Source organism: Octopus sinensis, linkage group LG27 (genome assembly GCF_006345805.1).
Source record: "Octopus sinensis linkage group LG27, ASM634580v1, whole genome shotgun sequence".
In the NCBI taxonomy this organism is placed as follows: Eukaryota; Metazoa; Mollusca; class Cephalopoda; order Octopoda; family Octopodidae; genus Octopus; species Octopus sinensis.
The window spans coordinates 4,963,100-4,988,111 of NC_043023.1; the positions used below are offsets into that span (position 1 = coordinate 4,963,100).

General features: G+C 40.4%; 1 protein-coding gene across 1 annotated transcript in view; it reads left to right on the plus strand.

Moving 5' to 3' along the window:
- Nucleotides 1-425: 425 nt before the first annotated feature.
- The window catches only part of LOC115225396 (kinetochore protein Nuf2-B-like), a 44,004-nt gene continuing 19,417 nt past the window's right edge, over nucleotides 426-25,012 (plus strand). The window contains exons 1-9 of the mRNA XM_029796351.2: nucleotides 426-487; nucleotides 6,304-6,462; nucleotides 8,938-9,012; nucleotides 11,897-11,988; nucleotides 15,932-15,993; nucleotides 17,016-17,113; nucleotides 18,727-18,837; nucleotides 21,389-21,508; nucleotides 22,835-23,097. Coding sequence (XP_029652211.1) covers nucleotides 6,373-6,462; nucleotides 8,938-9,012; nucleotides 11,897-11,988; nucleotides 15,932-15,993; nucleotides 17,016-17,113; nucleotides 18,727-18,837; nucleotides 21,389-21,508; nucleotides 22,835-23,097 — 911 coding nt within the window. The 5' untranslated portion in view covers nucleotides 426-487; nucleotides 6,304-6,372. The remainder of the gene's footprint in view (nucleotides 488-6,303; nucleotides 6,463-8,937; nucleotides 9,013-11,896; nucleotides 11,989-15,931; nucleotides 15,994-17,015; nucleotides 17,114-18,726; nucleotides 18,838-21,388; nucleotides 21,509-22,834; nucleotides 23,098-25,012) is intronic.

The window sequence follows — 25,012 nt, forward strand, 5'->3', positions numbered from 1 at the left end:
ATATACCTATTTCTTTATTACCCACAAGGGGCTAAACACGGACGGGACAAACAAGGACAGACATAGGTATTAAGTCGATTACATCGACCCCAGTGCGTAACTGGTACTTAATTTATAGACCCCGAAACGATGAAAGGCAAAGTTGACCTCGGCGGAATTTGAACTCACAACGTAACGCAGACGAAATACCTATTTCTTTACTACCCACAAGGGGCTAAACACAGAGGGGACAAACAAGGACAGACATAGGTATTAAGTCGATTACATCGACCCCAGTGCGTAACTGGTACTTAATTTATCGACCCCGAAAGGATGAAAGGCAAAGTCGACCTCGGCGGAATTTGAACTCACAACGTAACGGCAGACGAAATACCGCTAAGCATTTCGCCCGGCGTGCTAACGACTCTGCCAGCTCACCGCCTAGCGAGACAGTTATCTGCCCCTGGCAGTGAGCCGCCAAATTTAAATTTTGATCGTTGGAAGAAAGGTGGGTTCACTTTGTATATTATATGGCAATCTTTGGTTTAAAATGCATCTAACTGCGAGATCCAACATCAATATGTACTTACGTCAGTTTGTTTTAGTAATCGTTAGTTGCTTCATTGACTCATGAAGTTTTAACAGTAATTGATCTTAATAGTCATTTGATAAAAAGATTATTGTTTTTGTAAATTGGGGGAACGTTATTTTCATATTCGACAACCCTCTCTTTCTCACATATATATATATATAATATATATATATATATATATGTATATATATATATCTGTCTGTCCATCCTTTTGTTTATCTATCTGACTATCTGTCACTCAACGTATCTCACTTTCTGTGTGTGTGTGTATATATATATATATATATATAATATACCAATTAAGGACTGAACACGAAAAGTGGACAGTCAACATGCTAGATATGTGGAGAATGGCGATTTGACGTCTATATCTAGCATGTTGACTGTCCACTTTTCGTGTTCAGTCCTTAATTGGTATATAAAAATATTTTAATCTTCGGATTCTTTCTTTAATATGCTAGACCACTGGTTCTAATTGATAAATATCAATTTTTACCCTAAATTTAAAATTATATATAATATATATATATATTTCGTTTTGGATTTGGCTTGCAAGATTCTTTATGTGAGTTCGTGTATTGAAACATATTCTGTTGTGTCTGGGGAGAATCATTCTGTTTTAGTGCCTTATAATTCGACACACTCACCGGTAAAAGAGTCGAAACTATTGTAAAGGTTGCGAGATGCAACGAAAATTTTAGAAAAATAAAGAAGGAAATTAGTGGAAATTTTACCAGTGAGTGTGTTTAATTATAAGACACTAAAAGAGAATGACTCTCCCCAGACACAACAGAATATATATATATGTATGTATTTCTGTTTAATCTGACTCTCTATATATGTGTGAGAGAAGGCGTTTAAAGAAAATTTAAACCGTCTGTCCCTGCTTCATCATCGTTTTTTTTCAATCACCGCTAAAATTTTCTTTTTCTATTTTACGTCATTTTTATTGTGTTCCGATATAACCTCAGTTTAAAACCAACTGAAAGTTATTTACCATCTACTTGTTTCAATAATTGTGTTGTGGCTATGTTGGGGCACTGCCTGGAACAGGCCCCGATTCTTATTGTTTTAAAATAGCCTCATATTATTTATAGATGGCTTTTTGTCAAACAGCTAGTTACAAGACGTAAACAAACACACACACATAGGCGTAGGTGTGGCTGTGATAAGAAGTTGGTCTTCTAGCTACAGTTGGGTTCAGTCCCACTGCGAGGCACCCTGGCTGTCTTCTACTCGGGTCCACGAAAGCCTTGTGGTTGGACTTGGTTGACAGAAACTGAAAGAAGCCTGTTGTATGTATACTTACGGAGACGATGACAAGTGATCGAAATCTTTGACGATATACTGTGCTGGAGAAGACTCGTGAAGCCCTTGTGGTTATTGCCAATGTCATGTGAATGGCCCCGTGAAATTATAGTCGTGGCCGTTGACGGTGGCAAAATCTTTTTCCCCACGAGAGTTCCGGACGTTAAATGATGATGAGGATTTGTGTATATGTGTGTGTATGTATAGATTGTTTGAAGTGATGTACAAATTTTATATTTTAAGAAAAAGAAGGTAGTAGGCACAGGAGTGGCTGTGTGGTATGTAGCTTGCTAACCAACCACATGGTTCCGGGTTCAGTCCCACTGTGTAGCATCTTGGGCAAGTGTCTTCTACTATAGCCTCGGGCCGACCAAAGCCTTGTGAGTGGATTTGGTAGACGGAAACTGAAAGAAGCCTGTCGTATATATGTATATATATATGTGTGTGTTTGTCCCCCTAGCATTGCTTGACAACCAATGCTGGTGTGTTTACATCCCTGTCACTTAGCGGTTCGGCAAAAGAGACCAATAGAATAAGTACTGGGCTTACAAAGAATAGGTCCCGGGGTCGATTTGCTCAACTAAAGGTGGTGCTCCAGCATGGCCGCAGTCAAAAGACTGAAACAAGTAAAGAGTAGTCAAGAGTTGGATAAAAACTATTTATTTAATACTTTTGTCTCTTTCAGGAATTAATCATGAAGGATTTCAAAGTAAATAGTTTTTATCCAAATCCTACCTCCTTTTCCTTAATATATATACCATGAGGTAGTGAGTTCAATTCCTGGACTGACTGTATACTCTTACTCTTTTACTTGTTTCAGTCTTTTGACTGCGGTCATGCTGGAGCACCGCCTTTAATCGAGCAACTTGACCCTGGGACTTATTCTTTTGTAAGCCTAGTACTTATTCTATTGGTCTCATTTGCCGAACCGCTAAGTAACGGGGACATAAACACACCAGCATCGGTTGTCAAGCAATGCTAGGGGGACAAACACACACACACATACATATATATATATATACATATATACGATGGGCTTCTTTTCAGTTTCCGTCTACCAAATCCACTCACAAGGCATTGGTCGGACTTATTTTTTAAAGCATGTACTTATTCTATCAGTCTCTTTTGTGAACCGCTAAGTTATGGATACATAAACACACCAACACCAGTTGTCAAGCAGTGATGGGGGAACAAACACAAAGACACACACACACATATATATATACATATATACATATATACGACGGGCTTATTTCAGTTTCTGTCTACCAAATCCACTCACAAGACTTTAGTCAGCTTGAGGCTATAGTAGAAGACACTTGCCCAAGGTGCCACACAGTGGGACTGAACCCGGAACCATGTGGTTGGTAAGCAAGCTACTTACCACACAGCTGTGTTTTTGAGCAAGACATTTGATCTCCTATTACTCCAATTCACTCATCTGTAGAAATGATTTGCAATGTCACAATTGAAGTCTTTTGTGACCGAAGGGGGTCCTTAAGTGAGTCATGATGGTAGAAATGGGAGGGTATTCAGAATGATAGGAGATAAGAGAAATACTTAGAATGGAGTCTCGCAGAAGGTGGAGAGAGAGAGCAGGGGCTGAGGGCACAGAAAGGAGGGGATTGATGGAAATAGTGTGGACAAGGATGATGAGGAATGGAAGTAGATCTAGGGGCATAGGTTGGGGGACAATTTATGAAGGAATGGGATGTAATGTGTACCAGTAATGTGCGCAGGAGTGGCTGTGTGGTAAGTAGCTTGCTTACCAACCACATGGTTCCGGGTTCAGTCCCACTGCGTGGCACCTTGGGCAAGTGTCTTCTACAATAGCCTCGGGCCGACCAAAGCCTTGTGAGTGGATTTGGTAGACGGAAACTGAAAGAAGCCTGTCGTATATATGTATATATATATTTATATGCCTGTGTGTGTTTGTGTGTCTGTGTTTGTCCCCCTAGCATTGCTTGGCAACCGATGCTGGTGTGTTTATATCTCAGTCACTTAGCAGTTCGGCAAAAGAGACCGATAGATTAAGTACTAGGCTTACAAAGAATAAATCCCGGGGTCGAGTTGCTCGACTAAAGGCGGTGCTCCAGCATGGCCACAGTTAAATGACTGAAAAAAGTAAAAGAGAAAACAAAAGAGTTCTACTCTGGTCAGTGCAACTGCTGTCTAGAACCATAGATGGGGGAGGAGACCGTGGGTTGGAGAAGTGATTTCTACTCGTCCGTGTACTTTAATTAATCTATATCTTTGAAGTCCTAGAATGTTTATTTCATAGGTCGTTATAATATTCTGTTTTATGTATTGGTAACAAGTTTTTGACTAGGTTCATCTGGTTTCATGTTGTTATGTATTGAACAGTTTGACAGGAGCTGGTGAGATAGAGGACTGCACCAAACCATTATCTACCTTGGCATGGTTTCTATGGTTGGATGCCCTTTCTAATGCCAACCACTTTACAGGGTGGTTCTTTTTACGTGGCACCAATGAGGTCATCAAATAACTTGTAAGATTTTAGGCTGAGTGAGCAGTAGAAGAGAGGGAAGGGGCCTTGTGCCAGGGGATAAAAGTTTAGAGTACGACAGGGATAGAAAAGGTGTCTTGCAGTAGAGGAGATACATGGCTACCCTAGTTGGAAAAAGAGAGAGAAAAGATAGTAAGGAAGATGTGTCAGAACATACCCTTGAGCTACGGGAAGGTAAATATAAGTGGGGTGGTGCAGGTGTTTGAATAGGGTGAGTGGGCAGGTGAGTTTACGAGTGCAAAAGGGGAGAGGAATGCTGTGGAAGGAGGGAGTATTAGGAAGATGAGTTGTGGGAGGAATGATTTGTCAGGAGCAGATTCTATGCAGGGGCAGGGACATAAAAATCATGTCTTTAGGGCCTTGATTTTACTTAGGTGAACAGGTTATCTGAAGCGCAGCAAATCGTTAATCATCTGAGTTCTTTATCATTTCCTATGAAGCTCAACATCTGAAGATCATTTTCACCAGTTTGTCCCATGTCTTCTTCTTCCTCAGGTTTCATCCTCATTTAGTGACCAATACTTCCTTATGCAGCTGTTCTCGTCCATATACATCACATGGCCATACCAGCAAAGTCTTTTCTCTTGTGCTTTACATCCAATGCCTCTTATACTCAGTTTTTCTCTCAACACATTTACACTTTGTCATATATCCACACTAATATTGTACATCCTGTGAAGCTTGCTAACTTCATTTCTTTCAAGCCTTCATCTGCCCTCCACATTCACAACCCATGTTTCACTATCATGTAGTGTAGCTGTTTGTATACAGGCATCATGCAGTCTGCCTTTCACTCTGTGAGAGAGGCTCTTTGTTACCAACAAAGTTAATAGCTCCCTAAACTTTTCTCAGCTAGTTCTTTTTCTAGCACGCGGAGTTCTGTTTTTTATTCGACGGTCATTCGGAATGCTCACAGCAGCCAAATTCCTACCGCTCTATGTCACGCTGGTGAGACCCATATTGGAGTACGAGATTCAAGCCTCTTCTCCTTATCTCCTCAAAGACATACATCATCTCGAAAGAGTCCAGAAGCTGGCTACCCGCATGGTTTTTGGTTTCAAGCATTTGTCTTATGAAGAAAGGCTGAAGACGCTCGACCTTTATTCTCTAGAAAAACGCCGCCACCGTGGTGATCTCATTCTCGCTCACAACATCATAAGCGGAAAGTGTAACCTCTCAAAAGAGCTGTTCTTCACTCCTGCTCCAAAGCGTCGGCTGTGGGGTCACTCCGAAAAGCTCTATCTGCTACGAATTCATCTCAATCGAAGGAGAGGGCTTTCTCCGTCTGGGTTGCGGATCCATGGAATAAGCTGTCGGACGAGATAGTGAAGATGCCGATGACCGCTCGGTTCAAAGTCTCTCTTGACCAGAAATGGCCTGAACTCTTTGCATGAACATCCTCCCTGTACATAACTCCATGTCCTCCTACATGGCCTTGCTTTTTGCTTTTTAAGCCAAAAAATTAACTTAACTTAACTAGCTACTATATGCCCTCTACTGCTAATTAAGTCATCTAGGTGACCGAAACCATTTATTATCCTCCTGGGCATTTGAGGAAATCTATTTCCTGTGTGTTCTCAGTCTTTATTGTTCCTGCACATTTGCCACACCCACAGACTACTTTCTCTGTTAGCCTTCCTGTAATTCCACAGCTTCTCTTATGTGTATGGAATTTCCGTCTTCACCTTTTTTAGATATCGAGCAGGGCCGTCTCCCTGAAGGAATTAGTAATTTATAGATGTGATTAGTAATTTATAGATGTGATGCACATCCATAGCTCTGTTTACTCACAAAGGTATTTGTCAGCCCAAAGCTAACAAATGGTCTGACTTGGTGGAAGATGAATGCAATGAAATTCTTTCTAACATTTTAACCTTTCTTTTCTTTTCCTTTCCAGATTTTCAGCTCAGAATCCTCTGGATTTAAGAGAAACTGCAGACCCCATTATTCTTCTCACCGATAAACCATGTCCCAGTTCTTTTTCCCTTTGCTAAAACTCGAAGAGATTCTGGAAAATTGGGACTTTGTAAAGCGCAGCGACTATGAGAAACCAGAAGTAAGTACAGATTTGTATTTCCCATCTACCCCTTAACCACCCAACTGTATGACCCCTCAACTTGTGTGTGTGTGTGAGACTGTCAGATGGTGCAAGTTTAGCTGTCATGTCTTTCATGTCCACTTTTGCCATCAGTTGGAGAAGACTTATGCCCTTTCTCACTCATCAATGCTGAATTGCTTCTCAAGTTCGCTCTCCTTTATTTCGCCAGTCTTTACACATTGAAACTGCCAAACTACAAGGGTGGGATGCAAAGTCAAGAAGGTTGGCTACGAAGGAGTGATGCCAAAGCTGTAAAGTCTTACTCTTTACTCTTTCACTTGTTTCAGTCATTTGACTGCGGCCATGCTGGAGCACCGCCTTTACTCAAGCAAATTGACCCCGGGACTTATTCTTTTGTAAGCCCAGTACTTATTCTATCGGTCTCTTTTTGCCGAACTGCTAAGTAACGGGGACATAAACACACCAGCATCGGTTGTCAAGCAATGCTAGGGGTACAAACACACACACATGCATATATATATATATATATATATATATATATATATATACATACATATATATACGACGGGCTTCTTTCAGTTTCCGTCTACCAAATCCACTCACAAGGCTTTGTTCGGCTCGAGGCTATAGTAGAAGACACTTGCCCAAGGTGCCAGGCAGTGGGACTGAACCCGGAACCATGTGGTTGGTAAACAAGCTACTTACCACACAGCCACTCCTACGCCTATGCATTAATTGCACCTCTTCTTATTAATAACAGCTTTGGCTTTGTTTCCATCCAGGTAAACTGACATTTGACTGTTCAAAGAGCACTTCAAAAGTAACTAGTAGAGACTTCTCTTGAAAATGGACAAAATTTGACATGGTATTATCAAGTACCTGCAGAAAAAGGGTTTAGCACTCCAGGACATTCATGCTGACATGCGTGCTAAGTTAGGGGATGACACTCTAGTTTTATCAACAGTGCAAAAATGTGCAGCTGAATTTAGGAGGAGAAGGGAGGGTCTGGAAGATGACCCAAGGTCTGGACATCCTGCAACTGCCACCACTGAGGAAAATAGTGTTTGTGTTCACCACATAATGATGGATGAGAGGTGATTGACTATAAATCAAATAGATAATGCTATTAGCATATCCCATGAGAGAGTTGAGAATATTCTGCGCAATGGACTTGGCATGATGAAGGTTTCTGCTTGGCGGGTGCCGTGTCTTTTGACATCTAATCAAAAGTGTGCCAGGCTGACCACATCCCAGGACAATCTAACATTGTTTGGAGCAGATCCAGCTCATTTCCTTGAACATTTTCTAACTCAAGATGAATGTTGGGTTCATCACGATGAGCCAGGGACAAAGGGACAATCCATGCAGTAGAAACACCCCTCCTCACCTTCTCCAAAGAAGGCTAAGGTCATTTCATCTGCAAGGAAGGCATTGTTTTTGTTGAATATCTTCATAAAGGTCGCACCATTAATGGAGAGTATTATACCAACTTGCTGAGGCAGTTATGAAAACCTATCAGGACCAAACATCCAGGAAAACTGATATCAGGGGACTTGTTTCATCAGGACAATGCTCCAGCACACAAGTCCTTACTTTCTATGGCTGCTGTGCATGTCTGTGACTTTCAACTTTGCTTAGTCAAGCAAATCGACCCCAGGACTTATTCTTTGTAAGCCTTGTACTTATTCTATCGGTCTCTCTTGCCAAACCACTAAGTGACGAGGACGTAAACACAGCAGCTTTGGTTGTCAAACGATGTTGGGTTGTGGGGACAAACACAGACACACAAACATAATACACCCACAAACATATATATTATTCACTCCACAAATGTTTGGTCATCAATGCTACACTTTCCCGTTTCACCTGTTTCAACATAACTGTAATATATTATATACAAACTATGCCATTTTAATCCTGAGCAACGCTGGGTGTCTCTGCTAGTAATAATCATCATCATCGTTTAACGTCCGCTTTCCATGCTAGCATGGGTTGGACGGTTCAACTGGGGTCTGGCAAGCCCGAAGGCTGCACCAGGCCAGTCAGATCTGGCAGTGTTTCTACAGCTGGATGCCCTTCCTAACGCCAACCACTCCGAGAGTGTAGTGGGTGATTTTATGTGCCACCGACACAGGTGCCAGACGAGGCTGGCAGACGGCCACGCTTGGATGGTGTTTTTTATGTGCCACCGACACAGGTGCCAGACGAGGCTGGCAGACGGCCACACTCGGATGGTGTTTTCTTATGTGCCACCGACACAGGTGCCAGACGAAGCTGGCGAACGGCCACGCTCGGATGGTGTTTGTTACGTGCCCTCAGCACGGAGGCCAGTCGATGCGGTACTGGCTACGGTCACGTTCGGATGGTTTTCTTATGTGCCACCGGCACTGGTACCACAAGGATACAAATTCCATTGATGTTCATCTATTTTGATTTGGTTTGATTTGATTTGATTTATATTTGTCATTGCAGGCGATTCGCTGGTTCAGGATCTATGCTCTCCTGTTTGAATCAATTACAGGGGTGAAACTGGACAGTGTTGAAGAAGTGAGTATGGACACCAACTGGTTCCCTTTTCTCTCTCCTCCCTAATCCCTTCCTGTATTATAGTTAATTTTTCTGCACCCAACTCTCGGCATCACCTCTTAATCAACTATCTAACTCAGAGGCTCTCAAAATAAAGAAAATTTAGTTCTAGAGCAGTGGTTTTCAACCAGGGTTCTGCAAGAAGTTACAAAACTGCTAAAATCAGCAGTAATTTTTAAGTCTCCTGTGCAGATATGTGTGCATAGTACTATTATATTATTGCACAGGGGTTCCTCGAGCCAGTGGAATGTTTCCTTGGGGTTCCGCTCCAGCAAAAAGTTTGAAAAGCACTGTTCTAGAGAGTAAACTTGGAGATTTTTAGATTTGTGCATATTCTTTACAATCATAATTTTAGGAATCTGAAATTGAGAAAAAAATAGGGAGTTGGCCTGTTTTCCTTTTTACCACTTTATTCTATACTTCTTGTGTTGTTAATGAAATGGCCTGAAGGCGTAGAGCGTTGGGCTCACAAGCATGAGGTAATGAGTTCAATTCCCAGGCCAGGCTGTGTGTTGTGTTCCTGAGTACACAATCATGTTACTCTAGTTCACTCAGTTGTAAAAATGAATTACAACATCACTGGTGCCAAGCTGTATCGGCCCCTTTGCCTTTCCCTTGGATAACATCGGTGGAGTGAAAAGGGGAGACTGGTATGCATGGGTGACTGTTGGTCTTCTACAAACAACCATGCCGGACTTGTGCCTCAGAGAGTAACTTTCTAGGTCCAAACCTGTGGTCATTCACGACTGAAGGTGGTTTTTACCCTTTTAATGAAATAGCCTAAGACTGTATTCTGTTCATTATTAGTCACAAACTGACCAAGATACTATCATGACTAAATGATATTTATTTTTCAACATGGTCTCCCTAGCACTGCTTCTAATTTATTAATGAATTTCTTCTTATGTATCCATCATGATGACATTCCAGCTAATGGTTTTTACACTATTTGTAAATTGCCTTAATATATATATATTAATTATTAGTAAGTAATAGAAGCAATACTAATGGCAAAAGGTAATCTTTTATATCCAATTTAACATGGATACCTTGTTAAAACACCAAATGCTGTGTTATTAGCCTGGAGAGATCCTCTCATATTTGTGTTTGTTGCATAAAAGCACTCACATAGAATGTAGCAGAAGAAACTTGTCTGTAATGAGAACCAGATTTCTTGTGTCATGTGATTTCATTCTATTGGAATTCATCAGTGAGAGACACTAATCACTGAATGACAATCAAATCTCACTGCTACAATATGTAGTGGTTAAGTGTGTATGTAAACAAATACATAAACTGATTTATGATTGAAATTCATTTATTTAGTGTTAGTTTAGTGATTGGTCACTACATACAAAATGCAGGCAACTGCTACGAGTTGCTTGAATAGAGTACATATTAGAAAGGAATACATTTGTGTGCGTGTTTCATTCGAAACTAGTCGATTGGCACTTTGAGCATTTCTCTCTGTCTCTGTCGTCTGCCAAAAGCTTGGGTCGTAGATAAATCTATCTCATGTGTCTGCTCCCGTCTCTGCTGCCTCTCCTGTTTCAATTGGTTTTATAATATTTGTGGCAGCTAGAAAAACAGACATACTGCAGCAGAGTTAGTACCTAAGTAGGTCAGCGCTTATCCAGTTGAACTTGGCCTGACATGGCTGAGGTCGCAGGTCAAAGAGAGATGATCAATCAATTTTTGACAGAACAAAGCAAACCTTTTTCCGCACCTGTTGATCGTTGTGGTTTGGACGACCGAGAATTCTTGGATTCGATTTCGAATCTAGGCTTAGAAGAGGAAGTGTTAATTCTTACAAATATATAGAGTTTCAGCAAATAGCCAGTTGGCCTCTCATGTAGGCACTTGGTACTCAAAAGCATAAACATAGATTGTAGCAGACAAAATTTGTCCCTCGTGGTTACTGGAATTCCCATATCACATTCTATTGGAACTCATCAGTGGGAAGCACTGGTCACTGCATGGCAATTAAATCTCACTGCTACGATATAACACAAACAGCCAACAGGCTTATTTAAAATGAATTATTAGTGGCAGAAGCAATATTAATACCAAAAGGTAATCTTTATATCCAACTTAACGTGGATGCCTTGTTAAAACACCCAAACCATATAAAATAGGAATTGCAGCACCCATGACAGACAAACTTTGCTATGATCTATGTGTGTGCTTTTGTGCATCAAGCATCTAATTGAGAGGATCTCACAAGGCTAATAATGCAGGATTAGGTGTTCTAACGAGATAACCATGTTTAATTGGACATAAAGATTACCTTATATATAATCATCATTATCATCATCATTGCTTAATATCCATTTTCCATGCTGGCATGGGTTGGATGCTTTGACAGGAGCTGGCCAGCTGGGGACCTGTTTAGACTCCAACTGTCTGTTTTTGGCAGGGTTCTACAGCTGGATGCCCTTCCTAATACCAACCACTTTACAGAGTGTGCTGGGTGCTTTTTATGTGTCACCAGCATTGTGCCTTTTCTACGGCACTGGCACTTGTAAAGGACAAGCCTAAATGTGTAGAAGACAGTGATTTTACTTGGCTTGACACCTCTTCTCAAGTACAGCAAATCACAACTCCCAGTCCTTTGTCATTTCCTCAGTGAGGCCCAGCATCTGAAGATCCTTTCTCACCACTTCATCCCACGTCTTCCTGTGTCTACCCCATCCACAGGCTCCCTCCGCAGGAGCTCAGCACTTCTTTATACAGTTGTCCTCCTCCGTACGCATCACATAACCAAACCAGCACAGTCTTCTCTCTTGTACCTAGTTTTCTTCTTAAATCACTTACCCTCTGCCATGTCCTTTCTTTCCTCCTGCAGAAAGCCCTCCTCACTTTCAATAAAATCATAGATGTTGAACACCCTGAAATATATGATGAAGCTGGTCGTGTCATTTGGTTCACCATTGCTTTGTAAGTATTGTTTCATTGGTTGTTTTGTTGTAGTTTCTTCATTATGTCCATCCTGGTGCTGCTTAATGTCAAAGCCATCATTATCTGGTCCCTGCAACTCCCTTTATAGAGTCCTTCCACTATAGTCCCAGGCTGACCAAAGACTTCTGAGTGGGCTTGGCAGAGAGAAACTAAAAGAAGCCTGCTTATATATATATATATATATATATAGATAGATAGATAGATAGATATATATATATATATATCAGGAGTGGATGTGTGGTAAATAGCTTGCTTACCAACCACATGGTTCCAGGTTCATTCCCACAGTGTGGCACCTTCCACTATAGCCTCGGACCAACCAAAGCCTTGTGAGTGGATTTAGTAGATGGAAACTGAAAGAAGCCCATTGTATATATGTATATGTATATATATATATATGTATGTGTGTGTCTGTGTTTGTCCCCCCAACATCGCTTGACAACTGATGCTGTTGTGTTTACGTCCCCGTAACTTAGCAGTTTGGCAAAAGAGACCGATAGAATAAGTACTAGGCTTACAAAGAATAAGTCCTGGGGTTGATTTGCTCGACTAAAGGTGATGCTCCAGCATGGCTGAAACAAGTAGTCAAATGACTGAAACAAGTAAAAGAGAATAAAAGAGTATATATATATATATATAAATTTTTTTACACACACACACACACACACATATATATATATATAATAAAATATATACATGGAAAACGGACGCTAAATGATGATGATAATGATGAATATTAGATATGTACGTATATACACAAGGGTACAACATGAGTACCTATATCACTAATTATAGAAGTCAAGAAATACTTCTGTACCACCGCAAAGTTACAAATCTATTACAGACAAGATAGGAAAAAATATCAGTGAACAATAATAATGTCTTACTTCAAATGGGTCAGAACAAGTAAATGCTGGTCAACTCGGTACATCATCATCATCATCATCATCGTTTAACGTCCATTCTCCATGCTAGCATGGGTTGGACGGTTTGACCGGGGATCTGGGAAGCCAGGAGGCTGCACCAGGCTCCAGTCTGATCTGGCAGTCTTTCTACAGTTGGATGCCCTTCCTAACGCCAACCACTCCGAGAGTGTAGTGGGTGCTTTTCTATGCCATCGGCACAGGTGCCAGGCGAGGCTGGCAACGGCCACGATCGGATTGGTGCTTTATACGTGCCACCGGCATGGAAGCCAGTCTAGGCGGCGCTGGCATCGGCCACGTTTGGATGGTGCTTTATACGTGCCACCGGCACGGAATCCAGTCTAGGTGGCGCTGGCATCGGCCACGTTCGGATGGTGCTTTATACGTGCCACCGGCATGGAAGCCAGTCTAGGCGGCGCTGGCATCGGCCACGTTCGGATGGTGCTTTATATGTGCCACCTGCACAGGTTTCACAACTGCAGTTTCCATTGATCTTTGATGTTGGTGTACTTGGACTCGATGGATCTCCTCAAGCACAGGGTCGAAATGGTGTTTCTTTACTTGCCACCTGCACAGGAGTCAGTCCAGCGGCCCTGGCAACTGGCAGGTGCCAGTCATAGGATTGGTTCGCCTCAACAGGTCTTAGTGTGTCCAAGGAAGGAAAGGCATGCATAAGTGGTACTGGTTTCGAAATTTAGCGCAACCTAGACACGTGATTTCTCATCAACCAAAGTCCGCCAGCTAAATAACTACAAACATTCTCCCCCATCATGCCTGCGAAAGTTCGCTTGAAGTGACCAAGCACCGTACGAACAAATGAAATGCGTAAATTCATTTATTTATAAATATAGGGATGGTATTATTAAAATACCATCACTATAATTAGCGATATAGGTACTCATGTAGTACCCTTGCATATATATGTACATATCTAATATTGTATGGTGACATGTAAAAAGCACTATCCGATCGTGGCCGTTTGCCAGCCTCGTCTGGCACCTGTGCAGGTGGCACGTAAAAAGCACCCACTACACTCACGGAGTGGTTGGCGTTAGGAAGGGCATCCAGCTGTAGAAACACTGCTAGATCAGATTGGGCCTGGCACAGCCTTCTGGCTTTCCAGACCCCAGTTGAACCATCCAACCCATGCTAGCATGGATAATGGACGTTAAACGATGATGATGATGATGAATAAGTACTGGGCTTACAAAGAATAAGTCCCGGGGTCGATTTGCTCGACTAAAGGCGGTGCTCCAGTATGGCCACAGTCAAAATGACTGAAGCAAAAGAAAAGAAAGTAAAAGAAATATATATTGTAAGTAGGCATTAAAAATTGGTAATAAAATCGAAATTCCTTTTCCAAATTTCTTGAAACCAAGGGTACATGTTCTTTCTTACATGGGAAAATGAAAGTAAATCTTCATATTTCAACATAAGCACCTCAAATGGCCCCAGGGATGGAATGAACGACCTTCTGAAGGACATCGTCTGGGATATCATTGAGAACTTCCTGAATCCGTGTCTCCAAGTCCTCAAGTGTGCGAGGTTCTGTCCTGTACACCTCCTCTTTTGTGTAACCCCACAGGTAAAAATCACATGGAGTGAGATCTGGACTTCTGAGGTCACAGTCTTCACAGTCTGCATGCAATGGACTTTCCATGGACAAAGATTCAATTCTTTATGCAACACCATATGTATTGTATGTCTTGTTAGTCCCCTTCCACGAGATGCTTGACATGTTGATTTTTGAAGGATGTCATTAAACATTTCCTGCACTCTTGCCACGTTCTCCGCTGATCAGGATGTGGTTGGATGGCTACTTCTTCTTGCATCATTCACAGAGCCTGTGGTCATCAGCTTTGCTTGGCAACTTTTTATTGCCTCCAGATGTAGTGTTGCATGCTTGCCTTTCCATGCACGTCACCATCTCTGTTCATTTGGTAGGCCCACTTGTAGGGTGTTGGTAGATATAATTGTAGCTATACTATTCTGCAAGACTAGCCTGAGCTTAAGTACTCTATCACACACTCTGACTACCTCTAGGACAGTAAAAATTGTCTGGAGTATATATTATTATTAATAATAAAGAGTATGGAGACTTGTTCATGTAGCATATTGATGATTATATATATGATGATTATATATATATATGATTATATATATATATATACTCTCTCTCTTTTACTCTTTTACTTGTTTCAGTCATTTGACTGCGGCCATGCTGGAGCACCGCCTTTAGTCGAGCAAATCGACCCCGGGACTTATTCTTTGTAAGCCCAGTACTTATTCTATCGGTCTCTTTTGCCGAACCGCTAAGTGACGGGGACGTAAACACACCAGCATCGGTTGTCAAGCAATACTAGGGGGACAAACACAGACACACACACACACATATACACATATATATATATATATATATATATATATATATATATACATATATACGACAGGCTTCTTTCAGTTTCCGTCTACCAAATCCACTCACAAGGCATTGGTCGGCCCGGGGCTATAGCAGAAGACACTTGCCCAAGATGCCACGCAGTGGAACTGAACCCGGAACCATGTGGTTGGTTAGCAAGCTACTTACCACACAGCCACTCCTGCGCCTATATATGATTATATATATATATGATTAGATATATATATATATATATATATATTTAATCATCATCATTGTTTAATGGTCATCTTCCGTGTCTTCCATGCTAGCATGAGTTGGATGGTTTGACAAGCGTTGGCTGACCAGTGGTCTTCAACAAGCTTCACTGTCTGCTCTGGCCTGGTTTCTATGGCTGGATTCCCTTCCTAAGACCAACTACTTTACAGAGTGGTTTTTTTATGTGGCACCAGCACTGGTGAGGTCTGTTTTGGCATGGTTTTGACAGCCGAATGCCCTTCAAAACGTTGACCACTGTTAGACCCAATGCGTACACATAGCAGAGTTCCTTATATACAAGGTGTATGATGGAAGTTAATTCTGTTGTATTTTTATTCCACAGACAGAGGGCTTTCATTGCCTGTGGTGTCCATGATTTCACTTTCAAAGACGTTAGGGATCCACGTAAGTAAGTGGGGGATTCACATCTGATCCCCTTTTTTTTTCGTCTCTATCTTCTACATGTGTCTGTCTGTTTGTCTGGTCTGTCATTTGTATTACTACATCAGAATTTATGTAACAATGTGTTTGAGGGAGCATCTTTTACCGATTTCAGCTCATTGGATTGTAATTATCTTAGAGTACCACCACCTTCAGGAGGGGTTTTAATCTATTGTATAGCAACAGCACCCTTCTCCGCCTCCATCCAGTATTCATTCCAGTCTGTTTCCATTGAGGGACATAAAAAGGGCACAATCAACATGCAGGAAAAATGAACACACACACACACACATATATATATAGATAGATAGATATGTATATTAGAAGGTTTGGAGATGATGTACAGGTATTATATATTAGAAGAAATAAGGTACATGTGTATATTTTGTTTGTCACTGTTATTTATAACAACCCTAACCCTAACACCTTAAAATCAGTACAAACAATGTCGTAAATAACAGTGACAAACAAAAAATACACTGCCAATAGTTGTTGTTCACAAACAACAGCAGTAATTTTATTCAGCTGAATACACGTCATTGATTGGTTGAAATTACCGAAATACGACAACTTTAACAAGAAATAACTTTGTAAATATAAGCTTTTCTCAAAAATGTTAAGAGTAAAAGATGTTTTATATGACACATTCTACCAGTGTCCCAAGTTTGAAAGTGATTAGTTACAAAAAATTATGTTTTAAATCTGTCGGTCAAAAGGTAAAGATCCCACTGTAATAGCTTCACCAGAGCTTCAAGCAAGCGCTCAGTTATGAGTGCATTGCATCTTACAGCAGAAACATAATTGTCTATTCCTTTGTCACTCCAATATTTCTTATTACTGCTCTATACTCAACCGATGCTTTGTTCTGAAGAATTTGTAGATTGAGTTCTAACATCAGGTTGTTAGTATTGCAATGCCTAAGTAAACTGACAATAATGTGTATATGTACAGAGTCCAAACACACGGATATGATTTTCTTTTACTAGGTCCCAAAAGGCTTATTGTGATCAGCAGTGCATGTATCAACCTCCTCCGATTCAAATCAAGCCGTGAACCCCTCATTCAAGAAATTCTGGAGAACATAGTAAGTGTTGATGGATGGTTGATGTATTCTTGTTGTATGTTGTTGTTGTTGTTGTGACACATTATCTAATGTATACCAGAGTAGTTTGTATTAGTGTCTAGAGTTGCAGTTGCTAAGTCTTGATTCAACAGACCTGTGATCAAAGATGTTCCAGTTGTGACCATCCTGACATTTATTCAGACATAGTGGAAGCAAACAAACACGTGCATGCACACACACACACACACACGCACACACACACACACACACACACACCAAGCTTCTTTCAGTTTCCATCTATAAAGTTTCGATTGACCAAAGATGCTGCATAATGATATACTCTCTCTCTCTTTTACTCTTTTACTTGTTTCAGTCATTTGACTGCGGCCATGCTGGAGCACCGCCTTTAGTCGAGCAAATCGACCCCAAGACTTATTCTTTGTAAGCCCAGTACTTATTCTATTGGTCTCTTTTGCCGAACTGCTAAGTGACGGGGATGTAAACACACCAGCATCGGTTGTCAAGCAATGCTAGGGACACACACATATATATACGACAGGCTTCTTTCAGTTTCCGTCTACCAAATCCACTCACAAGGCTTTGGTCAGCCCGGGGCTATAGAAGAAGACACTTACCCAAGATGCCACGCAGTGGGACTGAACCCGGAACCATGTGGTTGGTTAGCAAGCTACATACCACACAGCCACTCCTGCGCCTATATATATATAATGTGGGTGTGTGGAGGCACAATGACCCAGTGGTTAGGGTAGTGAACTTGCAGTCGGAGGATCGCAGTATCGATTCCCAGACCGGACATTGTGTGTGTTTATTGAGCGAAAACACCAAAAGCTCCACGAGGCTCCGGCAGGGGGTGGTGGCCACCCCTGTTGTACTCTTTCGCCCCAACTTTCTCTCGCTCACACTTCCTGTTTCTTGAGTGATGTTGCGATGGACTGGCGTCCCGTCCAGCTGGGGGGAACACATACGCCACAGAAACCGGGAAACCAGGCCCATGAACCTGGCTAGACTTGGAAAGGGCGCATAAAAATATATGTATATATATATATCATTATGTCATATATATTACTTTTTATAAAATATAAAATAAATTATTTATACATGTTTATCTGTAGGCATAGTTGTGGCTGTTATGGTAAGAAGCTTCCTTTCCAACCACATGGTTCTGGGTTCTGTCCCACTGTGTGGCACCCTGGGCAAGAGTCATGTACTATAGTCTTAGGCCAGTCTTGTGAGTGTATTTAGTAGACAGAAACTGAAAGAAGCCTGTCACATACATACATACATACATACATTCACACATACATTTACACATACATACATACACACACAAATACATTCACACATACATACACACACAAATACATTCACACATACATACACACACACACACGCACAATTGAAACATGTAAAAGATAAAAGATATCCACAAATGTATTAAATATGAAAATTTTTCTTTTTAGAAAGGGTCCAAAGCCTGTGGACAACACTTCAAAGGCACCTGTTGCCATCCCATGTTTTAGATGGTAGGATGGTCACTGCTGGACCCATCTGGATTGACCTAGGGTTAAACAATATTATCATTCACTACATTGTTGCCTCTTTCTCTCCAAAAGGAAACCAAGAAGATGCAATACAATGAATTGATCAAGAATAATGAAGAATGTAGGAGAAAACTGGAAATTGCCCGTCAGATACAAGAAAAGAAGGAACCGGAAAAGGAATCTGTTAGTTCTCTTCTATTATTTCTGTGTGTGTGTGTGTGTGTGTGTGTGAGGGGGTATCGAAAGGTTCCTAGACTAGTTATGTTTAAAAAAAAAATAACTTATTTATTTAAGTTTTATCATCATCTTCTTCAAAATAGTCCCTTTGTGCCACAATGCTTCAGTCCTGGCATTTCTGCCACTTGGAATCAGGCTGAAAGTAGGTTCCTGAATGTAAAGTTAAAGAAAATAAGAGAAAAAAAGTCACTATTTTATCCAACACTAACAATTCCGTTAGGTTGCCGCCTTTGCCTCTTTTTTTCTAGTAACCCTTTCCATTATCGCCAAGTGAGTTGTGAGTTGAGGATCTTCTGCGATTCACTTATGATCTCGACAACAGTGTTAAAACGGTGACCTTTGAACCGCATATTCATCATGGGGAAGAGATGGAAGTCTGTGGGTGCTGTATCTGGTGAATAGGGTGGGTGTGGAAGCAATACTATGTTTTTTTTTGACAAGAAACTCACGAGTGAGGAAAGCTCAAGTGATGGTGCTTTGTCATAATGAAGAATCCAATTCTTTGTCCTCCACAGATCTGATTGCTTTCATTGAATGTCCTCCCTCAAACGCTTCAAAACATCACCGTAGAACTCTGGATTGATGATCTGGCCGGGGGGGGGGGGGGCGAATTCTCAATACACAATACCACATTTCCAAGGGTGACGTTTGTAGCAGGTTTTCCAGATCGCTCATTCTTCTACTTTTGAAGCACCCATGCCACTTGAAACATTGCATGCGACCCATTGCCTTGTCACCATAAGCTGGTTGAAACCGTATCGATGCCTCTGTAGAAGACTTCCCAAGTTTAACAGAAAATTTCATGCTGGCTCTTTGTTCCTGTCCATAACAAAATTGCAGATTACAGCATTCATGTGATAACAAAAACACAAATTTCACAACTTGTGAAATAAACACAGTGATGTCACTTGGCACACTGCCCCATGAAGGTCACTGTTAGTTCTCACTGAACATGCAACCGTGTACTGTCATCTGTTGGAACGCTACAGAACTAGACCGGGAGGTTTTTGATGCCACCTCCTATCTGTCTGATTGCCTCTGTATACCAATATATGTTTATCTCTCCATAAAGCACCATCCGAACGTGGCCGATGCTAGTGCCGCCTTAACTGGCCCATGTGCCGGTGGCACATAAAAAGCACCATCCGAATGTGGCCGATGCCAGCGCTGCCTTGACTGGCTTTTGTGCCGGTGGCACGTAAAAAGCACCAACCGATCGTGGCCGGTACCAGACTCCTCTGGCACGTAAAAAGCACCCACTACGCTCAAGGAGTGGTTGGCATTAGGAAGGGCATCCAGCTGTAGAAACACTGCCAGATCAGACTGGAGCCTCGTGCAGCCTTCTGGCTTCCCAGACCCTGGTCGAACCGTTCAACCCATGCTAGCATGGAAAGCGGACGTTAAACGATGATGATGATGATGAAATATCTGCGTGCCTGTCTATTAAAATCATTATCAGCATCTGGTGAGGCAGATAAGGGTAGTTAAGCTGAGATTAATCTTAAATAAATCAAGTTAAACCTACCTCTGTCTATGCTCCATCGTCTCGGCTGGCTGATGATAAGAAGGACCGATTTTATGAAATCCTTTTGCTGAGATACCTCAGCAATGACCGAGACTTGATGAGCTCAATGGACATGTTGGGCAGCATTTCTGTGGGTATTATGGTATGCATGAAAGTTACAGATTTGACTCTAGAAATGAGGTAGGAACAAGGGGACTGCAGTTCTGTGCTTCAAACGATTTAATGACCTGCAAACACTAACTTCAGGGAACCAGCCAGCCCCCTGATCACCTATCAGTGTGGCAGGCCCTTAAGCAAGATGAATTACATCCTCATCAGACAACAAGAAAGACAGATGCTTGTAAATTGGTCTTTGCCAGGTGAAGAATGGGTGGCAAGAGAGGGAGGAAGGGCAGTAGCCTCTCTAAAGCCTGGAAAAGGGTTGAAGGGAAAAGAATGCATGAGCTGGGGCGGGGGGCACAGGGACACTAACAGTAGGATAGTAATGATGCTGTTGGCAGCGGGGAGAAGGGAGATGGTGTGTTTGGGTAGGCTTAGGGTAGTGAGGAGAAGAGAGAGATGATGGAGGAAGGAGATAAATGACAGGTGTAATACATGAGGAGAAATAATTTGGTGATCTGGGCATGGGACGTGGGGTGGGGGGGCACCGTAACATGTGGGTATGGAGAATGGTATTAATGGTGATGAATGAGAAGCAAGTTAGATGCTTTATCTTGTATCTGAGTAGTTAATCTGTCTAGCAAACTCAGCCTCTTCATCCTCTTATCCTCATGGATGCAAAGGATGCCAGGACTGTTGATGCTCTTCTTTCTTCTTCCAATTCTTCTTCTTCTTCCAATTCTTCTTCTTCTTCTTCTTCTTCTTCTTCTTCCAATTCTTCTTCTTCTTCTTCCAATTCTTCTTCTTCTTCTCCCTATTATTATTATTATTATTATTATTATTATTATGGTAATTTTTCTCTTTGGGCATTAGTTGATGAAGGATTCAGAGGAAATGAAAGAGAAACTAAGTGCGATCCAGGCAGAGAGCGAGGAAATATTGGCTGCTATAGCAGAACGAAAGGCCAAGATTGCGGAAATCAGAGCCTTGAAGGTAAGAGGATGTTGTTTAGCTCTGGCAGGCCTATAATCAAAGGTGTTCCAACTGCGACCATCTCATCTTTTATTCAGACATAGTGTATCTAGGACTACATGTATAGTAGTTTGTATTAGCCGCTATTATCAAAGATGTTCCAGCTATGACCATCCCATCTATTATTCAGACGTATTGCATCTAGGATTATTATTATTATTATTATTATTATTATCATCGTTATGGTTGTGGCCAGCTGAGCAAAATGTTTAGTAGTATTTTGCCTGTCTTTATGTTCTGAGTTCAAATTCCACTGAGGTCACATTTACCTTTCCTCCTTTCAGGGTCAATAAATTAAGTACCAGTCAAGCACTGGGGTTGATGTGATGAATTTTACCCATCCCCACAAATTTCAGGCCAAATTTCATCACCATCATCATCACCATCATCATCATCATCATCATCATCATCATCATCATCATCACCATCATCACCATCATCATCATCATCATTATCATCATCACCACCATCATCATCACCATCATCATCATCATCATCTTTATCATCATCATCATCATGCTGATGACTGCACTGCCTGACTGGCATCCATGCTAGTGGAATGTTAAGAGCACCATCCAAGTGTGATCGTTGCCAGGGCCGCTGACTGGCAGGTGGCATGTAAAAACACCATTTGAGTATGGCTGTTGCCAGTACTGCCTGACTCACCCTCGTGCCGCCGGTGGCACGTAAAAACACTCACTACACTCTTAGGGTGGCTGGTGTTAGAAAGGACATCTAGCTGTAGAAACTCTGCCAGATCAGATTGGAGCCTGGTGCAGCCCTCTGGCTTGCCAGTCATCAGTCAAACCATCCAACCCATGCCAACATGGAAAGCGGACGTTAAACGATGATGATGATGATGATGATAATTATTATTATCATTATCATTATTATTATTATTATTATTATCATTATCATTATTATTATTATTAACAATTATTATTATTATTATTATTATTAACAATTATTATTATTATTATTAACAATTATTATTATTATTAACAATTATTATTATTATTAACAATTATTATTATCATTATTAACAATTATTATTATTAACAATTATTATTATTAACAATTATTATTATCATTATTAACAATTATTATTATTATTATTATTATTATTAACAATTATTATTATTATCATTATTATTATCATTATCATTATTATTATTATTATTAACAATTATTATTATTATTATCATTATCATTATTATTATTATTATTAACAATTATTATTATTATTATTATTAACAATTATTATTATTATTATTATCAACTATGCAGGCTCAGACAAATTGTGAAAGTGTGAAATTGAAGCAAGACAAAGAGAAGTTGCAACAGAACATTGTTCAGTCTCCTGAGAAGACAAAGGAAAAGAGGAAATCGATGAAGGAGAAGGTGGAGAAGATGAAGGAAGAGATCCAGAGGAAAGTGAGTACTTTGTCAAATTACAGCAGCAAGCTGAGCAGTATGACAAACTCTGAACACATGCAAGAGCAGATCTTACATCTCCTGCAAACCATGGAAGAGGATATGCAAAAACATGAGTGAGTCAAACTTTTTGGTTATTGTTATGTTGTTGTTTAGCCCCAGGTCAGTCCTGATCCAGCTGGCCTATGATCAAAAATGAGAACATCTCATCTTTTATTCAGGCATAGTGTATCTAAGACTACATTATCTAATGTATAATATAGCAGTTAGTATTAGTGGGTATAGTTGTTGTTTAGCCCAAGGTCAATCCTGATCCAGCAGACCTATGATCAGAGATCTTCCAACTCCATTCCATCTTTTATTCAGATCTTTCTAGGACTATATTATCTAATCTATGATACAGTAGTTACCTACACCAAGGAAGGAGGTTATGTTTTATCGGCGTTGGCTTGTCCGTCTGTGTGCAAAATAACTCAAAAAGTTGTGAACAGTATTTAATGAAACTTGCAGGAAAAGTTGGTAATGACACAAGGAACAGATGATGAAATGTTGGTAGTGATCCAGGAATTTTATGGATTCTTGAAGGATTTTTCATTTGTTACATTTACTTTACATGAAGTATTACAATATTATGTTCTTTGATTATCTCCCTTGAATACACATCATTTCCACGTAACCTATGGTGGAGTTGCTGTTTCCAAAGTTTATTTTCGTTTCTCTTTTAGTAATTTTACTCGCGTATCTATCTTAAAATTAGTGGTAGTAGTTGTTGTTGTTTAGTGCCAGGTCAGTCCTGATCCCTCAGGCTCATGATCAAAGATGTTCCATCTGTGACCATCACATCTTTTACTCATAGTGTATCTAAGACTAGATTGTGTAGTGTGTTGTACAATAGTTGTTAATAGCTATGATTGTGGAGTTGGAAAGTTTGTATCCCAACTGGATAGTTTCAGATTCAGTGCCACTGTGTGGCACACTGGGCAATTGTCTTCTCTTATATATATATATATATATATATATATATATATATAAAGCTGAAGTTGTCTGTGTGTGTGTGTGGTAGGTTTGGTAGCCTTCAACTAATACTATCTCCTCTGAGACCCTGTGACACAAGTTGACCAAAATTGAGAGTATGATAGAAGAAGGCTTCCTCTTCATTCTGTAGAAGAAAAAAATTCAAATCAGACCAAAAATTATTTACATCAAAAAGGTGCTTTTTTTCTAAGAAAATCCCTATTTTTTACAATTTTTTGGTGTATTTCAACCAGAAAAATGTTCACTTAAAGAGGATAACAAGCTACATACTTTTCAAAAATTCCAATTCTAAAGGGTCAAAAAGAAAACAAACCCGAGCAACACTGGGGTATACTGATATATATATATATATATATATATGATGATATATATATATATATATATGTATGTGTATATATATATATATACTAACTGACATCATCATCATCTTCATCGTTTAACGTCCACATTTATGTGCTTACTCTAGTATTTACAGACAGGTCATGGTTGACATATGACCTATCCAACTTACGATGATTCCTGTGCCCACTGCCGGCAGCAATAATAAAAAGTCCAGCTGAAATCTAATGGGAGTAATTTCTTAGAAATTAACCCACCTACTGATGATATCAGCTAAAAACCGTTTCCCCTAGGCTTGGTTATCCCGAGTGTCGGATGAATATCCTGTCGTGGAGACATCGAGGCAATTTCGTATTTGTTTATAAGACAACTGTTTGAGAATCCAAAGTTTTTGACTAACATCAGTATAATAGTAGAGTACAGAACGCTGTGTGTGACTTTTACCTGAGAATGTACTTTAAGAATTTAAAAATATAAAACAAAGTTATGTAGGCCTATAGGCCGACTTACGACCAGTCAACCAGAACCAGTTATGGCTGTAAGTCGTCAACGACCTGTATATGTATATATATATATATATATATTATATATACTTTATTTAAAGCAGCAGAAAATTCAACAAAACCTGTTACTCTGCTGCTTTAAATAAAGCATATA